At 50.6% G+C, this 18,958-nt stretch overlaps 3 protein-coding genes across 3 annotated transcripts; 1 reads left to right on the forward strand and 2 right to left on the reverse strand.

The window, feature by feature from the left end:
- Positions 1-97: 97 nt before the first annotated feature.
- On the forward strand, positions 98-1,749 carry BKA67DRAFT_552639 (40S ribosomal protein S6-B). The gene is made up of 4 exons (XM_046101861.1): positions 98-397; positions 658-1,020; positions 1,202-1,369; positions 1,434-1,749. The coding sequence occupies exons 1-4, from the start codon at positions 305-307 to the stop codon at positions 1,527-1,529; spliced, it is 720 nt and encodes a 239-aa protein (XP_045960902.1). The 5' UTR covers positions 98-304; the 3' UTR covers positions 1,530-1,749.
- A 1,330-nt stretch (positions 1,750-3,079) lies between these two features.
- On the reverse strand, positions 3,080-4,279 carry BKA67DRAFT_531928 (ribose-phosphate pyrophosphokinase 3; the record flags this gene model as incomplete). The annotated part of the gene is made up of 2 exons (XM_046099455.1): positions 3,080-3,971; positions 4,203-4,279. 2 exons carry the CDS (start codon positions 4,277-4,279, stop codon positions 3,080-3,082), a joined length of 969 nt encoding a protein of 322 aa, XP_045960903.1.
- Positions 4,280-5,686: 1,407 nt separating this feature from the next.
- BKA67DRAFT_511823 (uncharacterized protein) lies at positions 5,687-18,146 on the reverse strand (the record flags this gene model as incomplete). The annotated part of the gene is made up of 8 exons (XM_046097429.1): positions 5,687-5,781; positions 5,846-6,190; positions 6,244-9,957; positions 10,096-10,257; positions 10,330-10,395; positions 10,442-11,002; positions 11,051-18,035; positions 18,099-18,146. The coding sequence occupies 8 exons, from the start codon at positions 18,144-18,146 to the stop codon at positions 5,687-5,689; spliced, it is 11,976 nt and encodes a 3,991-aa protein (XP_045960904.1).
- Positions 18,147-18,958: the final 812 nt, after the last annotated feature.

The raw sequence follows: 18,958 nt of genomic DNA on the forward strand, positions 1-18,958 counted from the left end.
CAGAAAACACAATGCGAAGGGCGCACTGACCCATTTGGGCAACACTTGCAATCGATATGTCCACCTTGGCAAGCTTGGGGCACTCCCAAAGTCCCAGCGACCAGCTTGCCAGGGTGCTAGACCCACTTTACTCTTTCGATCCGACAAAAAACCCTGAAGCACAGACCACATCGGAAAAATCAAGCCCACACAATTCAGTTTTCTTTCAGGTGGGTTCACTCTGAGATAGTATCCCGACTTCTCGCTCTTCGACAAGCAACCTCCGACTAACCCAACAGCAGTCGCCAGCACAACTTCCGCCAAGATGAAGTTGAACATCTCCTACCCTGCCAATGGCAGCCAGAAGCTGATCGAGATTGAGGATGAGCGAAAGCTCCGGGACTTCATGGAGAAGCGCGTACGTTTGAACCACCTGGATCCTGCCGAACACCAGTACCGTCCACCTGCCATTTTGAAAAAGAAGAGTCAAGAGGTCGAACGCTGCCCGTTGAAGACTCGATCTGCATAGATGGGAGTGGAACACACAAGAGATGGAGGAGACAACATTATCAGCTCCAGTTCGGCCTCGGAAATTGGCTCGGGCTCCTGGTGGCCGCAATATGTTCAGCGCCACATACACAAGACATGACCATTTACTGACCGATTTCTTTCCAACAGATGGGCGCTGAGGTCCCCGGTGACAACCTTGGCGACGAGTTCAAGGGTTACATCTTCCGCATCACTGGTGGTAACGACAAGCAAGGTTTCCCCATGAAGCAGGGTGTCATGCACCCTACCCGTGTCCGACTCCTGCTCGCCGAGGGTCACTCCTGCTACCGCCCCCGCCGCACTGGTGAGCGCAAGAGGAAGTCCGTCCGTGGCTGCATCGTCGGCATGGACCTGTCTGTCCTCGCTCTCGCCATCGTCAAGCAGGGTGACAACGAGCTCCCCGGCCTTACCGACGTCGTCAACCCCAAGCGTCTCGGTCCCAAGCGCGCCACCAAGATCCGCCGCTTCTTCAACCTCAGCAAGGATGACGATGTGAGTGTTGACAATCCACCACAACGACTCGTCATCACCTGCCCGGTCGTTGCTACTGCAGGATGAGAGAGAAGAATCCTTCGCAATGAATACCACCGGGCAGAGTCTGAGATGCGAGACGATTGAATATGGAAACATCCCCCCAAGCAAAGCGAGAGCATGGCTAATATGCTACAATTAGGTTCGCAAGTACGTCATCCGACGTGAGATCCAGCCCAAGGGTGAGGGCAAGAAGCCTTACACCAAGGCTCCCAAGATCCAGAGACTGGTTACTCCCCAGCGTCTCCAGCACAAACGCCACAGAATCGCACTCAAGCGCCGCCAATCCGAGAAGGTCAAGGACGAGGCTGTATGTTTTCCCTCGCCTCATTTCTCTCCTCTCTAGCCCTCCCATACTAATCTATATCTTCCAGGCTGAGTACGCTTCTCTCCTTGCCAAGCGTGTCTCCGAGGCTCGTGCCCAGAAGGCCGAGAACCGTAAGAGACGTGCGTCTTCCATGCGCAAGTAAGATATCTCTCTACAGGCGTTGGGTTAGGTGTCTCGCTTCCTTCTGGTTCTCTTGCATTGCGGAAAGGGAAACGACATTCATGGCAAAATGGGCATAGTCATAGTTTTGCTGGCGTGGACTAGTGGGCTTCCATCATGAGATATGGTTTGTATTGCCCCTTTTAGCTAGATCATGAGATGTAATTTCTCAGCACAAAATAAGAGGTTGATGATTCCGATGATACCCAACTCTGTCCTTGTGCCTCCCCTTCTTCCTGGAAGGCTTCCCCATGCTCCGTGATCTAGTCAAGTGGTAGTTCCATCACGCGTCTGAGCGCCAGTACTGCCACAAGCTCAATTATCTTGAGAGTCGTAATACGGGAGTTGTGTAGGAAGTAACACACTCGGCTTCGAAATAAGCTTTCGCAGGTCTGGTGATCTTCCTGTGGCTATCCTTCATCTTCCTAGGGCGTCCGCCTGTTGCTGGCGATCGCAAGAGTCAATTCGCCATGACTGGATCTCGTAGGACTATTTCCAAGCAGCATCAGAGGAAGGGTGCCTTCGAGATTCACCTACTTGACCAAATATTTGGAAATCACGAGGGCACGCCATTGCGGACACCACCAGGACTTGAGATCTTTGATCTCTGTGTGTAAAGCTTCCGCGGCGGATTCGGGATAGAAGATGACGAAAGACACTGCGCAAAGACCATCTCGTCACTTTTATTTTAAATTTACCTTGCCTGTGTATCTCCAATCGAACGAAAGACTTACCAAATGAGACCAAAAAAACAACAATAAAAAAAAAACCCCCCTGCCCCTCCGCCCGCTGCCCACGAATAATGTCACACAAGGCAATCGCACAGAGCCCCATCATTACACGAGCAAAGCGAAGCAAAGCGAAGCAAAAACCTACCTACCCATTTATGCCACCGAGTCGCGCCTTCCGCTTCGCTACTCTACTCGAAACCCGTCGGCAGGCCAAAAAGCTTGCTGCAGTCGCTCGCAGATTGCAGAACCGGAGAAACGGTCAACTACTTGTTGGCGTGCGGCGGGACAACGAGCTGTAAATAAAAGCAACCTGCGATTCTCGGGGGGAAGTGCTTTATATGGCTGTCACGAGCCGATATGCGAATGTCAGAAGCACCACACCACACGCCTGTAACATAGCAAGGACACATCTTCGCTGCTTCGGATTATCGACACGGAGTGAACAGATTCCCGTGCGGCTCAGCTCTTGGGGGAGATTTTTTCTTAACTTTTCTTCCGTTCTGTCTGAGCGTATGCTTGACTCTGATATCACAAGACAAAAATCACCAAGTCAAGAAAAAGGGACAAGTCAGACTCAAGACCCATTGACCAAAAATCCCAGATTGCCTTGGCCAATAATACTAGCAACAGCACCACCGATCCTAGGCGAAATAGCAGAAAGTCAGAGCAGCATGCCGTATAATTCCCAGCCGGTAACTCCTTATAGTGATTTTGTAATTGAGCTTGATGATTGGTCCCCAGAGCGGCGCATCGACCTCCCCACCCGACTCCTTTCTTCCGTCCACATTGCCGTGCCGGGCTCCTAGACGGGCGCGTGTGTGAACAAGAAACTAACACTCTCACCGTTGTGCGTCCTGCGGATCGCCTCGGCGATGGTAGGTGACACGTCAATGACCTTGAGCTTCTTGCATCTCTCCTCCTTGTCGCCGAGGGGCACAGTATTCGTGACGACGATACGGGATAGGACGCTGTTGTTCAAGATGTTGATGGCGTCGCCACTGAGGATGCCGTGTGTAACAATGGCGACAACTTCCTTGGCCCCATTATCGGACAAGACCTGCGCGGCTTTGGCGAGGGTGCCGCAGGTGTCTGCCATGTCGTCCACCAGGATTGCAACCTTGTCCTTGACATCTCCTACCAACACCATGCGACCCACGACATTGGGACGAGGGCGCTCCTTGTGAATGAGAGCGAAACCTCTGTCTAGACGATCGGCGATCGAGGTTGCCCTCTTGGCGCCACCAGCGTCCGGACTGACGATGACAATATCCTCCCCCCCCAGGTTCTCTCTGATCCATCTCAAGACACTGGGCTCTGCGTAGAGGTTGTCCACGGGCACGTTGAAGAATCCCTGGATCTGGCTGGCGTGGAGGTCCATGGTTATAACATGGTTGCATCCTGCAGTGACCAGCATGTTTGCAATGAGCTTAGCGGATATGGGGGCTCTGCTCTTGTCCTTCTTATCTTGTCTGGCGTAAGGGAAGTTGGGAATGACGGCTGTGATACGGCGGGCACTGGCAGTTCGGCAGGCGTGGATCATGATCAACAGCTCCATGAGGCCGTCGTTGATGTTGTTGGGGGCGGTTGATTGCAGGATGAAGACATCCTCGTCTCTGACGGATTCACCAACTGTGACTGAGGTTTCTTGATTCGAGTAGTTCAGGGACATGGTCTTCGCAATTTCGATGCCGAGCCTTGAGGTTTACCCGTCAGCTTCGTTGTATTGTACTAGTCGATAGACACATCGTCACTCGGGAATCCAGCCCATTTGCATCACTGATAGCGAATGGTAGCCCAAGACTGGATGAGTGCATTTCAAACCACCCGAAACCGCAGTTGTGCAGTTTGGAAGGAGGAGGCGGAAAAAATCTTCTAAGGGGAAAAAAAAGAGGAAAAAGAAGGAGAAGAATAAAAAGAAAACCTACCGATCAGCTACGGCCTTGGCCAAGCTCGGGTGGCTGTTGCCCGAGAGCAGCTTGATCTCGTTCGCCATGTCGCCCATGTTGACCAGCAGAAGGAAGAGAAGGCTCGGTTGGTAGATATCGATATATAATGGTCAAGTAAGAAAAAAAAGCAATTTCTTGCTTGTGCTTGGTGACACTGCAGTAAGCCTCGCAGGTTGTAACAGTGCGGTAAATCGACCTCAGCTTGATACCGGGATCCAATCGGCGCAAAGTTGCTTTGGAGTTAATAAAACTCGTGCGAGGTTCTCGATTCTCGTGCTGCCGTTCGTTGATTGACTGACTGACTGACTGACTTATGGAGGGGTATCTGAGAACTGAGCAAGTGTGAGATCAAGCAGGTCAACCTGATGGATGGATGAATGAATCCACGGGGAAATGTCTTGTCGAATCTTGCTCTTTTATCTTCTTGCCTTGCCTTGCCTTGTTAGCTATTCGCCTGCTGAGCAAGTTCCAAAGGGTTCAGCTCTCAGACCAAGCTCACATGCCAGTAACAAAAACTTTTACTACACCAGCCTTACCGGCTGTTGTTACGAAATAGAGCCGATTTGACGCACTCTGCTGCAAAGCTTCTTTCAGGGTGTGGGGAAAAAGGTGGATCGCCGTAGATCGGACCTAATTCCGCTGTCAGTGTTACCCTTTCCTCCCTTCCCTTTTTTCCTTTTTTCTTTTCTTTTTCCTGCTTGTCTTCTTTTCGCGCCGATTTTAGACGAGGTGTCGCGGGGTAGTCACGTCACATCCAGTTATCGATAAGGATTTACTAATCATTAGCAACTATCATTGTGACAAACATGTTTGATGCACTTGATACATGGAGAGGAGAGAGGAGAAGAGAAGAAAGGAAAGAAAGAAACGAAATAAATAAAATAATCAAACAGGTTAAAAATATAAAAGGGCTTATGGGCATGACCCCTGTGTTTGAGAAATACTGAATCATCTGGATCATATGGTGCAGTCCCCTGCCTGCTTTGCTTACTGTTGCTGAATGTTTTGCACTTGGTCCGTACAAAGGAACTATAACTTCGAAAGCATATTTTAACACCACGCATGAATTATCACATATCACAGTATGAGTTCACTGCCTCTATTAACCATTGGCTTGCTGGCTCAAAGCCTATCTTACAGATGCAAATAATATTTCGAGACTAAGCCAAAACCGAGACCATACCTTTTGGCCTGCACTCCGTCCAGTATGGCTCGGATCAGTTGTCAGAAATATTTCTTCATGCTCTCTTATTGACAAGCAGACTCCCAAAAGAAAAGAAGAAAAAAAATCAAAGTGTATAAAGCAGCAAAGTGCTAAATCCATGCCATGCCATGCTATGTCTCCATTCGCCAACCGTGTGTCTGATATGTTCGTACAATCCAATTCATCGTCATCATGAATGTGGGAGAAGAAGATGGATGCGAGGACGAGTCTTGGTCTTGTACGACTGGAAGTAGTTGTTTTAGGCAAAGCCGAAGTAGTCACTACCAGCAGTGATTGCCTTCAAAACTTGTGCGCGGAGAGTTTCATAGCTCTCGTATTCGGGGAGATCAAGCTCTACAATCTAGAGTTAGTGTCTTTCTTTCAAGAGAGCGGTAAATCATATTGTCCGTGTACTTACGGTTGAAACAGGTGTGTGAACTGGGCAGGCGGTCCTTGTTGCCATAGTCGCGATGGATGTTGAAGCGGTTGACGCCATTCATGCCCTCCAGCTCCTTGAAACCGTTGAGAGGCACCTTACTGGTTCCCGTCACGAACTGCAAAAGCTTGGCTAGTTCTTCCTTGTCAAATGAGCGGATTGCACGCCAGAACCACTGGATCTGTTGACTCGACGGTGTGTAGTTTTGGTACTCCGTGTTGCTCTTCCAGTCATCGACATCAATGTCAGGCAGACCCGAGATGAGCAGTTCAAGCTCCTGCTCAGTGAAGATGGAAACCAACTCCGCAGGAATGATCTCGTGGAAACCTATCATCATGTTAATCATGCAGTTCACAACTATACTTGGAAATTCGACTTACCTTTCAAGAAATGTTCCATCTGCTCTTTGACCGAGCTCAGCAGCTTGTGCTCAACAACAAGACGGACGTAATCCTGCTTGTTATCCTCGGTGACGGGAATGTTGCGACCATTTTCACATAAATCTTCTGTTCTGGTAACACCAAACTCATCCGTCTCAACTGAGAACATCTCAGTGATAATATCAGTAATGTCGTTCTCAAGCATCCAGACAAGGGACTTGTAGTAGTCTGGATCAAAGGATTCCATATCCTTGACTGACACGGTCTTGCCAAGGATTCTCTTGTACACAGCACGGCTGAAATAACAGTCAAGGACGCGACCTTCGTAAAGAGCTTTGCCAATGACGCGGCCAATGAACTTGAAGAACATCAAATGCTCATCGTTGATGCCGCTAAGCTTGTTCGGGTGGAAAGTTGTGCGGTCGCTGGACACAGGGACAAACAAGGCATAGTTGGCATCGAACATCTGTCTCGAGAGGACCTGGAACCACTCTCGCGTCACACCACCCGCGTCAACACCCTCTTCGCCATGGAAGCGGATGTTCAATTTGCCAAACTTCATCTCATCGCCACTCTTGAAGTAGAGCGACCTGAAAGAGTCATGGAAGACCTGATCACGGCGGACAGACAGTTGCAGTGAAGGGAACGTTCGCCCATCACGAATCTGGTTCCTGTTATGAACGCTGCGGTTGAACCAATTGCGCTTGTTGTCGAACTCAAGGACCTTAGGGTTCTTGACGAGGTTTTGAAAGGTCCCCTTCATCAACGATGGATTGTTGCGAACAAGCTCGTTGAGAATACGACGATGCTCTTCGGTAAAATTGAGGAAAAGATTGGTCATGGGAGATTCTGGTGCCGGACTTGCGATTGAAACTTGCTGAGTTGCGACTGGTTCCGGGTTGGCTGTATCTTTGCAGACAACCATGAGTGTTTCGATCAACGGAAGCAGTATGGTGGCAACGCTTATGAGACTTTCTCGTTGTCGAATAGCACTCAAGCATGAGCTCAGTCTCTCCCAAAGGGCGTGGAATGTAGGGCTACGGTAGAGAGTAGCGAGCAGATCAAACTTGGTCTCATTACTAGGCCCAGAGCCAGATGTGAAGTCAGACTTCTTTGAGGAAAAAAGGTGATCCAGTGCTGTGAGGATACGCAGCAACTTGTTTTGATCCGCAGCGCCAGGAGAAAACTTAGCCAGGGCCACTCCTTGGATCTCCGTACCAGTTGAAGCTTTTTCGATGTGGGGAAGTAGCTCGTCGAGGTGGACAACAATCTTTTCGCTGAGAAGACGGGACTGTCTTGCTAGTTCCTCGCCAAAGACGTCCATGGCGTCGGGAATGACGGAGAGGTTCTTGATAGCTGACAAAGTCTCCTTGAAGGTTTTCGAGCTACACTCCCGCGCCACAAAGATGTTGATGACCAGTTTCAAGTTGTGAACGGGGATCTGTGGGGGAACATATGTTTTGATCCTCTTTTGAAGAGCATCGCGTTTCTCTTTAGCCTTGGCAACACTCTCAGCCGCCTTCCCGGGCGTGATAGGTTCAGCAGTAGCATGGGCATCAGTCGTGGCGCCCAATGTTGCTGTCGTGGTTTCTGCACCGATATCGGTTTGTTCGAGGGTCGCAGGCTGGCTAGTTTCCGAGCCAACCTCGGATTTTGCAGCCTTTGCTACTACTGCTTCACCTTCCTCGATCTCCTTATCGAGCTTCTTGATAGTCTCGTCGGCCTCCTTCAGCTTACGGTCCAGACCAAGAAGGGGTAGAGTGACTCGGCCAAGCAATTGGGACAAACTATCCATAATAGTTGAGCTTTCGATGACTAGATCACGGTCAAGTAGTGCCAACAAGGAGTTGATGGCATACTTATGAGACTTTAGGTCAGGAACTTTGCCTTTGCCCTTACGGCTCAAGCTGCGCTTTAAACTCGAGGCAACAGTATCATGTTCAGTCAAGAAAAGCGCCGGGATGTGAACATCTTCGTCAGCCAGGAAACAAAGTAAGTCAAGACATTGCTGGATGATAAGAACGGGCGAGGTCTCAGAATTGGTGATGGTCGGGTTGGCGTTGGTAGTAGTATTTGTCAACGACCGCTTCAAGTGCGACTGCGGTGTCTTACCCTCCTTGTCCTTGGATGATTGCTTGGCTTTGATAGACAGTTGAGTAAAGCTGCGCTCGACGGCCTCCAAATCGGTCGTGCCATCTTGCAAGATCTGGAGCAGTGTGCTCACAACATCGAGTCTGGTTTGCTTATTTTGACATATGTCCTTGATTACGTGCTTCAACGGGTTTTCCATCGTACCGCTCTTAATATTGATGAACATGAGTCGAAGTAACGTTGCGACGCCGGATTTGTCGAGCATTTGAACGACAGTCTTGCGTTCAGGTCTGATGTTCAAGTTCACACTGCCGCTGGGCTGACCTGATGCTGCAGCTTGGCCAGAGCCTACACCATCTCGATGGCGATGCACGACGGCAGGGTTATGGCGAACCAAGCGTCGGGCTTCAGCCGCCATTTCCGGAGGCAAAGAGTCCATCAAATCCGGCCCTTGATCCAGAAGTACTTGTTCGCGAAGGTCGGGCGGAAAACTCATCAGGATACTAGCTGTATCCATTTCCTGAGCAACGGGACCTTGACCTGCAGCGGCAGCTTGCTGGCGTCTGGCTTCTTCACGATCGCGACGCCGTTGCTCTGCACGTTCCTGTTGCACAATCTCTTGGCGGATGTCTTCAGGAAGAGCATCAAGGAACTCCTGAAAGACCTCGGGCTGTTCTCCGGCGCGTCGGGGCGTTTCCCGGGCTTGCGATCGACGTTGTGTGACTGCTTGAGCAATAACTTCTTCTCTGAACTCTTCGGGGAGCGCCTCCAAATAATCAGCATCAATGCCCAAATCTGTCACGTCAACTTCCTCGCCGCGGATTATGGTTGTGACGCGAGGCTGATCAGCCGTCTGCTGAGAAGGCGTTGTCGGTTGGTCGTTACTCTCGACACCCTCCATAGCATCTACATCGTCATCGTGTTTTGCGCCTTCAGCTGAAGTGGGATTCGCAGCTGCCCGAGCAGCAGCTTCGGCTTCGGCGCGCTCACGCTCCTCTGCTTCCACCTTTTCACGGGCAGCTTTGTCTTCAGCTTCCTTGGCTTCTCTTGCCTGACGGTCCTCTTCCTCGCGCTTTTTGCGCTCTTCTTCTTGCTTGCGTTTGATCTCAGCATCCTTGGCCTTCTGCTCCTTATCTCGCTGGATTGCGGGCGGGACAAGGTAGTAGAGTAGTGCGGGTAGGAGCTTCACGATTTTTTCAGCATGGTTCTGACCGAATACCATCTTGGCCTCTTCGTGCCATCGACTGATCGTATTCTCCGTAGAAAATGTTGACGCTTGTGAAGGATCTTGGTTGCCATGTCGAGTCTCGGCTATCGGATCGCGAGAATGGGTAATAGGAACAGTAATCTCCTGGATTTCACCATTGGAGCCGGCAGCACTAATGTGGAACTGCAATGGGGGGCCACCACCACCCAAAGCAGGTAGTTGGTTTGTGATTAGTTCGTTGATCAACGCAAGCGGGCTTCCGCCATGGCCGCGCAGGATACGGGCTAGGGAGCCGTGTGGCCGGGATGGGCCATCGCGTCCTGGTTCATTAACACGTCGGAGGAGGGGATTAAGGCCATCGTCATTGGTGCCGGATCGATCATTTCGGCCGGGTCGCATGAAGGTGTTTCGCATCGCTAGAGCTGGATTGTTAGCATCTAAAGACAACAGTCTATCCAGCACTTCAATAGTGCTACGGTACGTCTCATCGATAGCACGCAGTGCTCTGGGATGACTACCATTCCCAGGCGCAGGGTCTAATGGAAACATACCACCAGCCAGGAGGGGATCCCTAGGCCCCCCCATCATCAGAGGAATAGGCGGAAAGGGACCTCTGAAACCATGTCTGTGTCGGTGGTTGTGGCCACCGCCAAGACCATCCTCAAATACATCCCAGCCCATACTACTAGATAAGATATGGGGGGGAGGACCGTCGTCTTCAAAATTTGGTGTTGGTAAATATAGTGTGGATTGGCCACCAATCGGTGGGGGTGACAGGAAGGACTCACCAAGATAAGGTTCGAAAGCATAGTCGTCTTCGTCCATGTCATCTTCATCCTCGTCGTCGTCGTCATCTGCTATAATTAGTGCATGATTTACGACGAGGATAAAGCTACTTACCATCGTCCTCATCCTCTTCAGGGTATGGATGAATGTTCACGTCGTCACCGCCGTCGTAGTCATCTTCTTCGTCCAGTGCTGGGATAAGGCCACCGAATGCGCCAAGCTCATGTTGATGGCCTTGTTCGATCATCTCCTGTGCGGCAGCTTCATAGTCATGCAGGTCGTGCTCGTCGTCTTCATCAACTTCGCCTTCATCGTCGGTATCACTCTCCCAGCCTGATGCACCATCGTCCTCAACTGGATTGCCTTCGTCGTCGACGATCTCGATCTGGTCACCCATCTCGTCCATTTCGTCAGAACCGAGCTCCTCATCATCTTCGCTCATGTCTTCATCGTCTTCATCCATTTCATCGTCGTCTTCATCGTCATCATCTTCCATGGTGACTTCGACAACGCCTAACTCTCCAGGCAGGCCCTCAATATGACCCATGCCCTCCATGCCCTCCATGCCTTCCACGTCTTCATCTTCGTCGCTGACATCGTTTTCACCGTCAAGGGAAACGTCTTCGTCGTATTCCATTTCTTCGCCGTACTCGTCATCATACATCTCCTCATCATCTGTATCGGTCAGCGAGGGCAAGCCAATGTGTTGAGATCTAGACTCACCTTCTCCAGATCCTGATTCATAGTCATCATCAGGATCGCGACCGGGTTCAAGCATACCCAGCGCGGAGTTGCGATACAGATCGGGAGTTTCTTCTCGATCGTCTTCGAGATCAGAAAGCGAGGTTGCGGATGCGATGTCGTCCTCGACTTCTTGCGTCGTTGACGAGTCTGGCAGTATATTGGCGTTGCTTAGATGAGTCGCCGTGCTGGTAAGTACCCGTAATACCTTCAGTATCTGCTTGATAGTCTTCTTGACGGGCGGGAATGCCAAGTCGATATCGGCAATAGAAGAAGTGAGCGTATTCAAGTAGCCTTTTTCATACATGAGGCGCCTAATCTGGGCATGGGAGCGCTCGGGCATTGGCTCAGGGTGATGCCGGGATGACGGGAGGACCTTGCCGTCTTTATCAGCACCCATAATCTGATGCATGACATCAGCGAGCGCAAGCATCCTGCCATATCGTATATCAAAAGCCTCGTTGGAGCTCGAGGCATCTTTGTAAGCCTTCAAAATGGTATCTAAGACGAATTTTCGCACAAAGAGCAAGTCAGTTTCCTCGTCATAGTCGAACTTTTCACGAGTGCGGTCCACCGGCTTCTCGCTGGTCTTGGCCATCAGAGCAACCAGGAGGTTCTGAGCCTGAATGGATGTAGCAGCCTTCTTTTTGTCGGCAAGGGTATCAGAAGAGCCATCAAGAGGAGTGGCACAAAGCAAGTCCGTAAGCAGATAGTTCAAGACGCTACTTCGCGGCTTAATCGGGGTGTTTGTCTGCATTGGCGCGCTTCTCTTGAAGTTGATAAATTCCACCTTCGTTTGATTATAGCTTTGGAGTAATTCGATAAGACAGCGAAGAATGAGACACCTGTAGATGAAGATGGGGTGTTCTTCGGCTTTGAAAGAGGGCTTCTTCTTGTCTTTGTTGTCGGAAGAATCGTTCACGCTGTTGGGATTTGGAGATGCCGTGTCTTTAATATCTTTAGAGTCCGCCGCTGGTTGGACGGGCTCCTTATCCTCGACTTCTCTGTAATTGAGTAATTCACAGAGAAGGAAATGTATGACACCATCCGGGTTTTCAAGGATTGGTCGCTTGATGTCCTGCAAGACTGACTTGATCGCGTCTGTCGTAGGTTTGACCGTGCTTTCTGTCGAGGGTTTCACGTCTTGAATAGACAAGTCTTCTGTTGCCCGAACTGTTGGTGCAACATCATCTTTGGGTGTTTCAGGTTTCTGTGCCTTAAGTGCCACAGTTTGTCTTTGCGAAGTGCTATCTCCGGCATTCCAACGAGAAATGCAGACCATTTCATTGGATACGTCCACGAAAAGGTGAGGATCGCGAAGCGCCACATGGGAGTTCTGCCTGAGGTAGGTGCCAATATCGGGATTACGCTGTGAACGCACGTTGTCAAAATACGATCGGATCTCGCTACGCATGAGCTGCTTAATGATGTCCTCATCTTCGATGATGTGACGCAGAATCGTCAGCACGTATGAAGATATGCGTGTATCCCCTAGACGGTTTGAACCAGAGCTGGAGAGCTGCTTCATCATGACGAAGATGCGTGAAAGGTTCTTCTTGTCCCCAACGACTTGTGCTGTTGACTTGTTGCGAGTTAGGATGACAAGGATGCGTAATACGGACACAGCGAGAGACTCTGCTTTGTTCACCCTTGGCAGAATGTCAAGTATACTTGTCAGGAGTGCTTGTCGATCACTTTCATTGACAATCAAGTCCTTGGGTGCCCATTGAAGTGGCTCAATAACGTCATCCTCGCTGGTGGGTGCTTTCCACTTTATGTCGCTAGGCTGCTCATCGTCGCTCAACAATATCTCGAAGATGAGAAGAATATAAGGTATCCAGGGGTCAATTTCCTCGGTTGCCGGTGATGCTGGCCGGAGAAAGCCGAGAAATTCGGTCACATTGTCCCTGAGGGACCCCATTGTGGCTGTGAAAAAACCGCGATTCTGAAGTAGCAGTGACAACAAGTGAGCATAAGCAGATATGCTTCGTCCGTTCGGCTTTAGATCTTCGTCTGCGACAAATGAAATGAGAGCATTAACAAGAGTCTCGCCGATTTCTTGCTTGGCAGAATCGTCCGTCGAAGAGCGGATGACGGAGTTGTTGATAAGTTCAGAGATCTCATAGGTGCTACTGGGATGGGCCCTTATCACATCCAAGCACCTGTCAATCAGATCCTCACGCAGCTTCACGCGGGCTTCGTCCAGTTCTTCTCTAGGCACACCCGTCTGAGAACGAGTCTCCGAATCTGCTGATATTGGAGCAGCATCTTGTGCTGTAGACGAGGTTGCATTGCCTTCGGTCCATTCCATTCCTGGCACCAGAGGAGCAACATCCCTCAAATCGCCAAGTATTTCATTGTCTAGAATTCCAGCAGGAAGATCGGCTGGAAGGTCAGCATCAATCATTGGCTGATCATCTGAGGCTGAAGTGGCAGGTTGAGGCTCTCCTGTTGGGGTGGAGGTGGACTCAATCTCATCTGGATCGGTATTCATCACATCGACTTCGGGGATTGGATTGCGTGCACCAGCGATTCCGGCCTTGTGGGCCTTGCAATAATCGATGGCACGTATAGCATCACCATTGGCTCTGAAGACAGCTTCAGAGGCCAGCTGGCCGTCGTAGCCTTCGCCCCTCACTCGACTAATCGATTCCACAACAGTGGTCCAGGGGAACTTTACCTCCTCTTGCTTCAGCAGGAGTGGGGGAGTGTTTTTCTCTGAACGCCCGTATGCTCCATGTTCAGTTCCGTCAACTCCGGAGATAGACTTTAAGATATCGATGACTTTGTTTGCAATTTCCTCCGAGTCTTTTGCTTCATTTTCGATCAGGGGGGACTTCCATAGATCTTGTATAACCGGCAAAAGTGTCATTCGGAGCTCGACCACAAGATTTGGAGCGATCTGATTCTCTAGTGAACGTGAAGAGCTCCTGCCGAGAAATGCGGTGTGTCCAACAGCCTCGGCAATGGTCTTACCGTTGGCAACAATGGCATACAACTTCAAAATCTTCTTGACACCAATCGTAGCCAATTTGCGCAATGGTGAGTCCTCGCCGGTATTGGGGTCATTAATCTCGCTGGCAAAGATTTCCAGAATTGAGTTGAGTTGCTTGAAGCCACCCTTTTGCATGAAGGCAACAAGGACAGACGCGGAAGCTTGATGCCCATTTCTCTCAGCCCGTGGGTCATATCTGCGATCGAAAAGGACCTCATGCGTTGCATGCGTCATGATGATCCAGTAGTGGAATTGAGCAGGGGTTCTCGGGTTCTCGGGAATAGTAAGCTGATCATACAGGATGCCACCCAGCTCGTGTGCCAGCTTGACGTGATGAGCCCTGATGTAATTGTCACGATCACTGCTTGTTCGGTCATTTCGTGAGCGGGAGAGCAGAGCCTTGCCAAAGGTTTGCAGTAGCGGAAAGATGGCAGACATTGAGGAGTGAAGGACAGCGTTGATAGTATCAAAGTTGCGATACCGGGAACTAGAGTATTCTGTCTTGGTTGACGGTCTCAACCTGTCCCAGGCCATGCGGTATTGGTTAGGGGACAACATAGAGGACAAAGCAGCCTCGTCATCTCCAGCTGAGTTGCTGCTGCCATCGCCTGTACCAGTGGCACCGTCAGTGGATTCCTGTTGTTTCTTTGGCTGAATCCAGCTCCATGGTACACAACGCATGGCAAGCTCTTCTTGGGTTACCACAGATCTCAGCAGAGGACCAAGGGCTGTGATCAACTCGTGATAGTAGTCGTAAGCGTTGACAGTAGGATACATCAAATTGGCTGATCTGTTGGAGATCGGGAAGCAATTAGCTAAAGCCTTAACTAGTGATTGCACGTTCAGCAGTTCCTTGACCACGACATTCCCCGTGCTTAGTGACACTGCACTGTCCGTCTTTGCTGGGTCGGCAGCCAAATATCGTACGAAGAAAGATTCCGAGGTTGATGAAGTTGTCAGGGGTTCCAATGCTTCCAATGACTTGCGAATCCGTCTGACCAACGACGGAATCCCTAGAACGGGCGAAGTCTCAACGAGTTGGGCGATAACCTGATGTAGCGAACGCGCAGCACCAGACTCGCCGAAACGGTGCGGCAGGCTCGGACTAGTACAAAGATCCAGCAGGTACTCGATTAAGCCCTTTTGTACTAGAGACTGTCTGAGCTGTTGATTTCCCACGTATTGCTGCAAAAATGATGCAGTGGCGTAAATATAGGGCAAGGCAGACTGCTGTGGAGGAGACATCTCTGGACCAAACCGCAAGTGGCTGCCTTCAGAGTCCCACTCGATACCGTTGGCATCCGTGTCGGCCGGGCTGGAAGCACTGACATCATGAGTCACAAGTTTTGCTCCTAGACCTGATGCTGATGCTTTTTGGTTGGATAGGTAAACGATCCTCGCCACCATATCGACGACGGCATTTGTAATCGCCGGACGCAGTGCGGGATGATGGCGGGCCAGTTCGTCGAAATGGTTGCCGACATTCGCAGCAAGTTCAGGGTCATTAGCAGACATGATGCGTACATGCTCCGGACTCTCAAATATTTCAAAGTAACTTTCAAAAGCACGGGACGACGCAACCATTTTAATGCCTTGATTGTTCAGCGAGATAGCATTAAGCACCGTAGGAACGGCGGTTATGGCTTCGCTAGTAGCACGTATACCACCTGCCAAAGTACCCGTTCGAGGTGTCTGAAGCATCTCTTGTGTAGGAGGATGCGGTCGATCATCAACAGCGATGAGAGAAGATGGTGTGTCTTGGCTATTGCTATCACCAGGCCCCGCAGATTCTTCTACCGTCACCGGACGTCCAGTGATAGACTCGAGGAAGCATTGGACTAGACCAGCTTCAGAGATTGCAGCGAAACTAGTAGGATCGTTGTTGAGGAAATCGCTGAGCGAATTGGCTGTACTAGTCCAAACAAGCGACCCGAAGACATCGCCGTTCGTGATGATCTCACGCAAACTTTGCAACAACGTAGATTTGTCGACCAGGTTTCTTAGGAGTCGATCAGTATTTCCACCAAAAGCGAATGCGTTCGTCATCAGGTGGTGAATGAACTTGAGGAGGAATTTCAGATTCTGTTGTTGCCAAAAGGGAACATCGTAGTCCACGATTTGGGAACGCCAGCTTCGTGGGGTTCCTTTTCCGTCGGCTACAAGTTTTCTGGCCAGATCAACCTCGTGGGTAATGAGATCGGTGATAGCGTCCAGGCCTTCTGCACTGATAATGCTGAAGGACGGCGATTGCACGTAACTAATCAAGCTATCAAGATTCGCGAGAAGTGTTGAATACATTCGTTCGGCAACGTTGGAACGGATGGCAAGAATCTCGACCATGATATCAAACAAGCCAGCGGATATGATCTCAGGCGTATTTCGTGAAGTATTAGCCATGGCCAAGGTAACATGATGCGTGAGTGAGAATAGATTATCGCGCCACTCATCCTCAACAGTGTAACCTTCGCCGGCGTCATCCTCCTTCATCTCCGCAACTGCTTTCCTTATGACGTACAGCAAGACTCCGTGGTTGACCGTCGCATTAAGAGCGGAAAATATATCAGGGATTTTACTGTGTATGTTCGTCGTGAGCACATCCAACAGCGAAAGGGCGATGGCTTGGACGTCACGCGAGACACTACTGGATCCATCTGACGATGGACGAATCAGCTCAGCGAGTTGATAGATCAGTTGGAATCGGCGGGGTTCGTCACTGTCTTGCTTCAAGGCCTTGTCGACGAAAGCAGACTCTTGATGTATGTAAGCCAGATTCTCGATTGCGAGCAGACGTGCTTTGAGTGCTTGTTCTCTGGAGGAAACGTTGCCAGTCAATGCCTTCGCTACGCGAACACGATTGAGGAAGTCATAGCGGCTTTCCTTGGGCAAGTCTGAGGGAGCACGATCCAGGAGCTTATAGATCGGCGATGTAACAACCGCAGAATGTGGAAGATCGACAGACTTCTGTGCTGATCCTGCAGACTCGGTGCCACCAAATGCAGGAGAACGGAGACCCGGTAATGGTGTGTCGTCTGGCATAGACTGCCTCGCAGAGCGGGGTGTAGTTTGGACAACATTAGCCGAGTTGCTGCGTCGTAGAGGGGTGGGTGTTGAAGGCGTTGAGGACAATTCAATGCGCTGCTGCACCGGCTGTGGCTCCTGGGGCTCTGGAGCACTAGACACTGGGTAGTAAGGAACTCGGACATCTCCCCAACCTTGCCACCGTGATTCGTCCGAGGGTGTCTCTTTCGCGATAGCGCAGAGATCGTTGGCATACATGGAGTTGACAGCTTTACTGGTGGGTGGTTTGCCCTTGCTGCTTGCTGTTGGAGTGGATAGGCTGTGAGGTTCCACCGCAGGCTTGATAATCGGAGTCTTCACGAAGGGCTGCGCCAGCTGATGAACCTTGTATAGATCGATATTGTAGTGATTCAACAACAGGGCAGATGTGACTGAGAAGCTCGAGTTTCTGAGACGCTTAACCGAGGCCTGGTAGCGTTTGGCGAGTTCCACCCCTACGCGCAAGGTAGCACAGACGATATCAAGATCCGTGCTGTTCAGCAGATCATTGAGATGTGAACTGCTGGCGTAAATGCTCCTGTTTCCGCAATGATGCAGTAGCATCTCTGTGAACTGGAGGACCGCACGCACCAACACAGCATCCGCATTCTCTCCGTATCCTTGGTTCCTCAGATATGTTGCATCGAACGGCTTAGTGTCGCTTGGGGCTGCATCTTGGGGGTCGAGCTGAAGAATGACATCGGAACCGAAATCCCGTGTCTGTGTGCCATCACTGAGCTTGTAGATGGCAACAAAGGATTCGAGAACGGTGTCGAATTTGTTGAGTAGTGGGATCCAGTGGTAAAGATCGCCTCTAGGAAAAGGCCATCTCGTAGGGAAGCTATGGAGGACAGCGGGCAGATCTGGTAATTGTGTGGTAGACGCTCTCTGAACAAACTCTTGAAGCCATGGAGTCTGGAGCCTAAGTTAGCACGTCTCATAGACATGTGGCGAGCGTGACAATCGGGAGACACTCACATTCGACTCCTTGTGCTTTGGTTGCAGGGTCTTCGTTATCTTGCCCATGGTGAAGACTGGGGGCGGCAGAGCCGCATAGAATCAAGAACAAGCTCCCCCTCCACTACCGACGATCAAGTGGCCTTGAGCGACAGCTTGACTTGTAATCACTGGAGCGCCCGAAATAGTGGACGACTCCCTGCTGTATTCGGGATAGGTGCGGTGCGAATTGGTAGGGGGTCGAGCTGAAGATGGCGTTGCGCGTAGGCTCGGAGCCTTGTGGTCAGTCAGCCTTGCGAACAGTTCGGCAACGATAATCCGATTGCTGCGTCGGCAAACTATTAAACCAACGACAAAGAATGTGGCAACGGGTGGGAGGTACTGTATGTAAGTCGAAGTCTCGTGGGAAGGAAGAGCAGGGGGGAAAAGGGAAAAGAAAAAAAAAGTTATGATGCGATGGTGGGGTTATGGGTGATGTCGAGAGAAGAGCGATCGCAGCTCTGGAAATTCAGTGGCAGTTGCAAGCCGGGTTGCTTCAGAAGATCGGACCAAGCTCCAAGGTAGTCGTGCAGGTTACCAAGGTCCTTGTTCAGGTCTAAAAGCGTGGGGTTCGCGACTATTGATGAATCCCAGTCGTCTGTGGACGTTTGGGTCGTGATGGAAAGGAAGTGCTCGTCTACAGCGTCGTTTCTCGTGGTGGGTGAAGGTGGTGTTCAGGTTCAGCCTGAGAGGTGAAAATGGAGAGTTGAGCTTTAGCAAAGTTCAAGCGGCTCCAGGCGGGTGCACAGTAACAGTGACTTCAGACCTCAGACCTCAGACCTCAGACTTCGGACGCAAGACGCAAGACGCAAGACGCAACGCTAGGCGGAGATGGACATGGA

The sequence above is a fragment of the Truncatella angustata genome (genome assembly GCF_020726525.1).
Source record: "Truncatella angustata strain MPI-SDFR-AT-0073 chromosome Unknown BKA67scaffold_2, whole genome shotgun sequence".
NCBI lineage: Eukaryota > Fungi > Ascomycota > Sordariomycetes > Amphisphaeriales > Sporocadaceae > Truncatella > Truncatella angustata.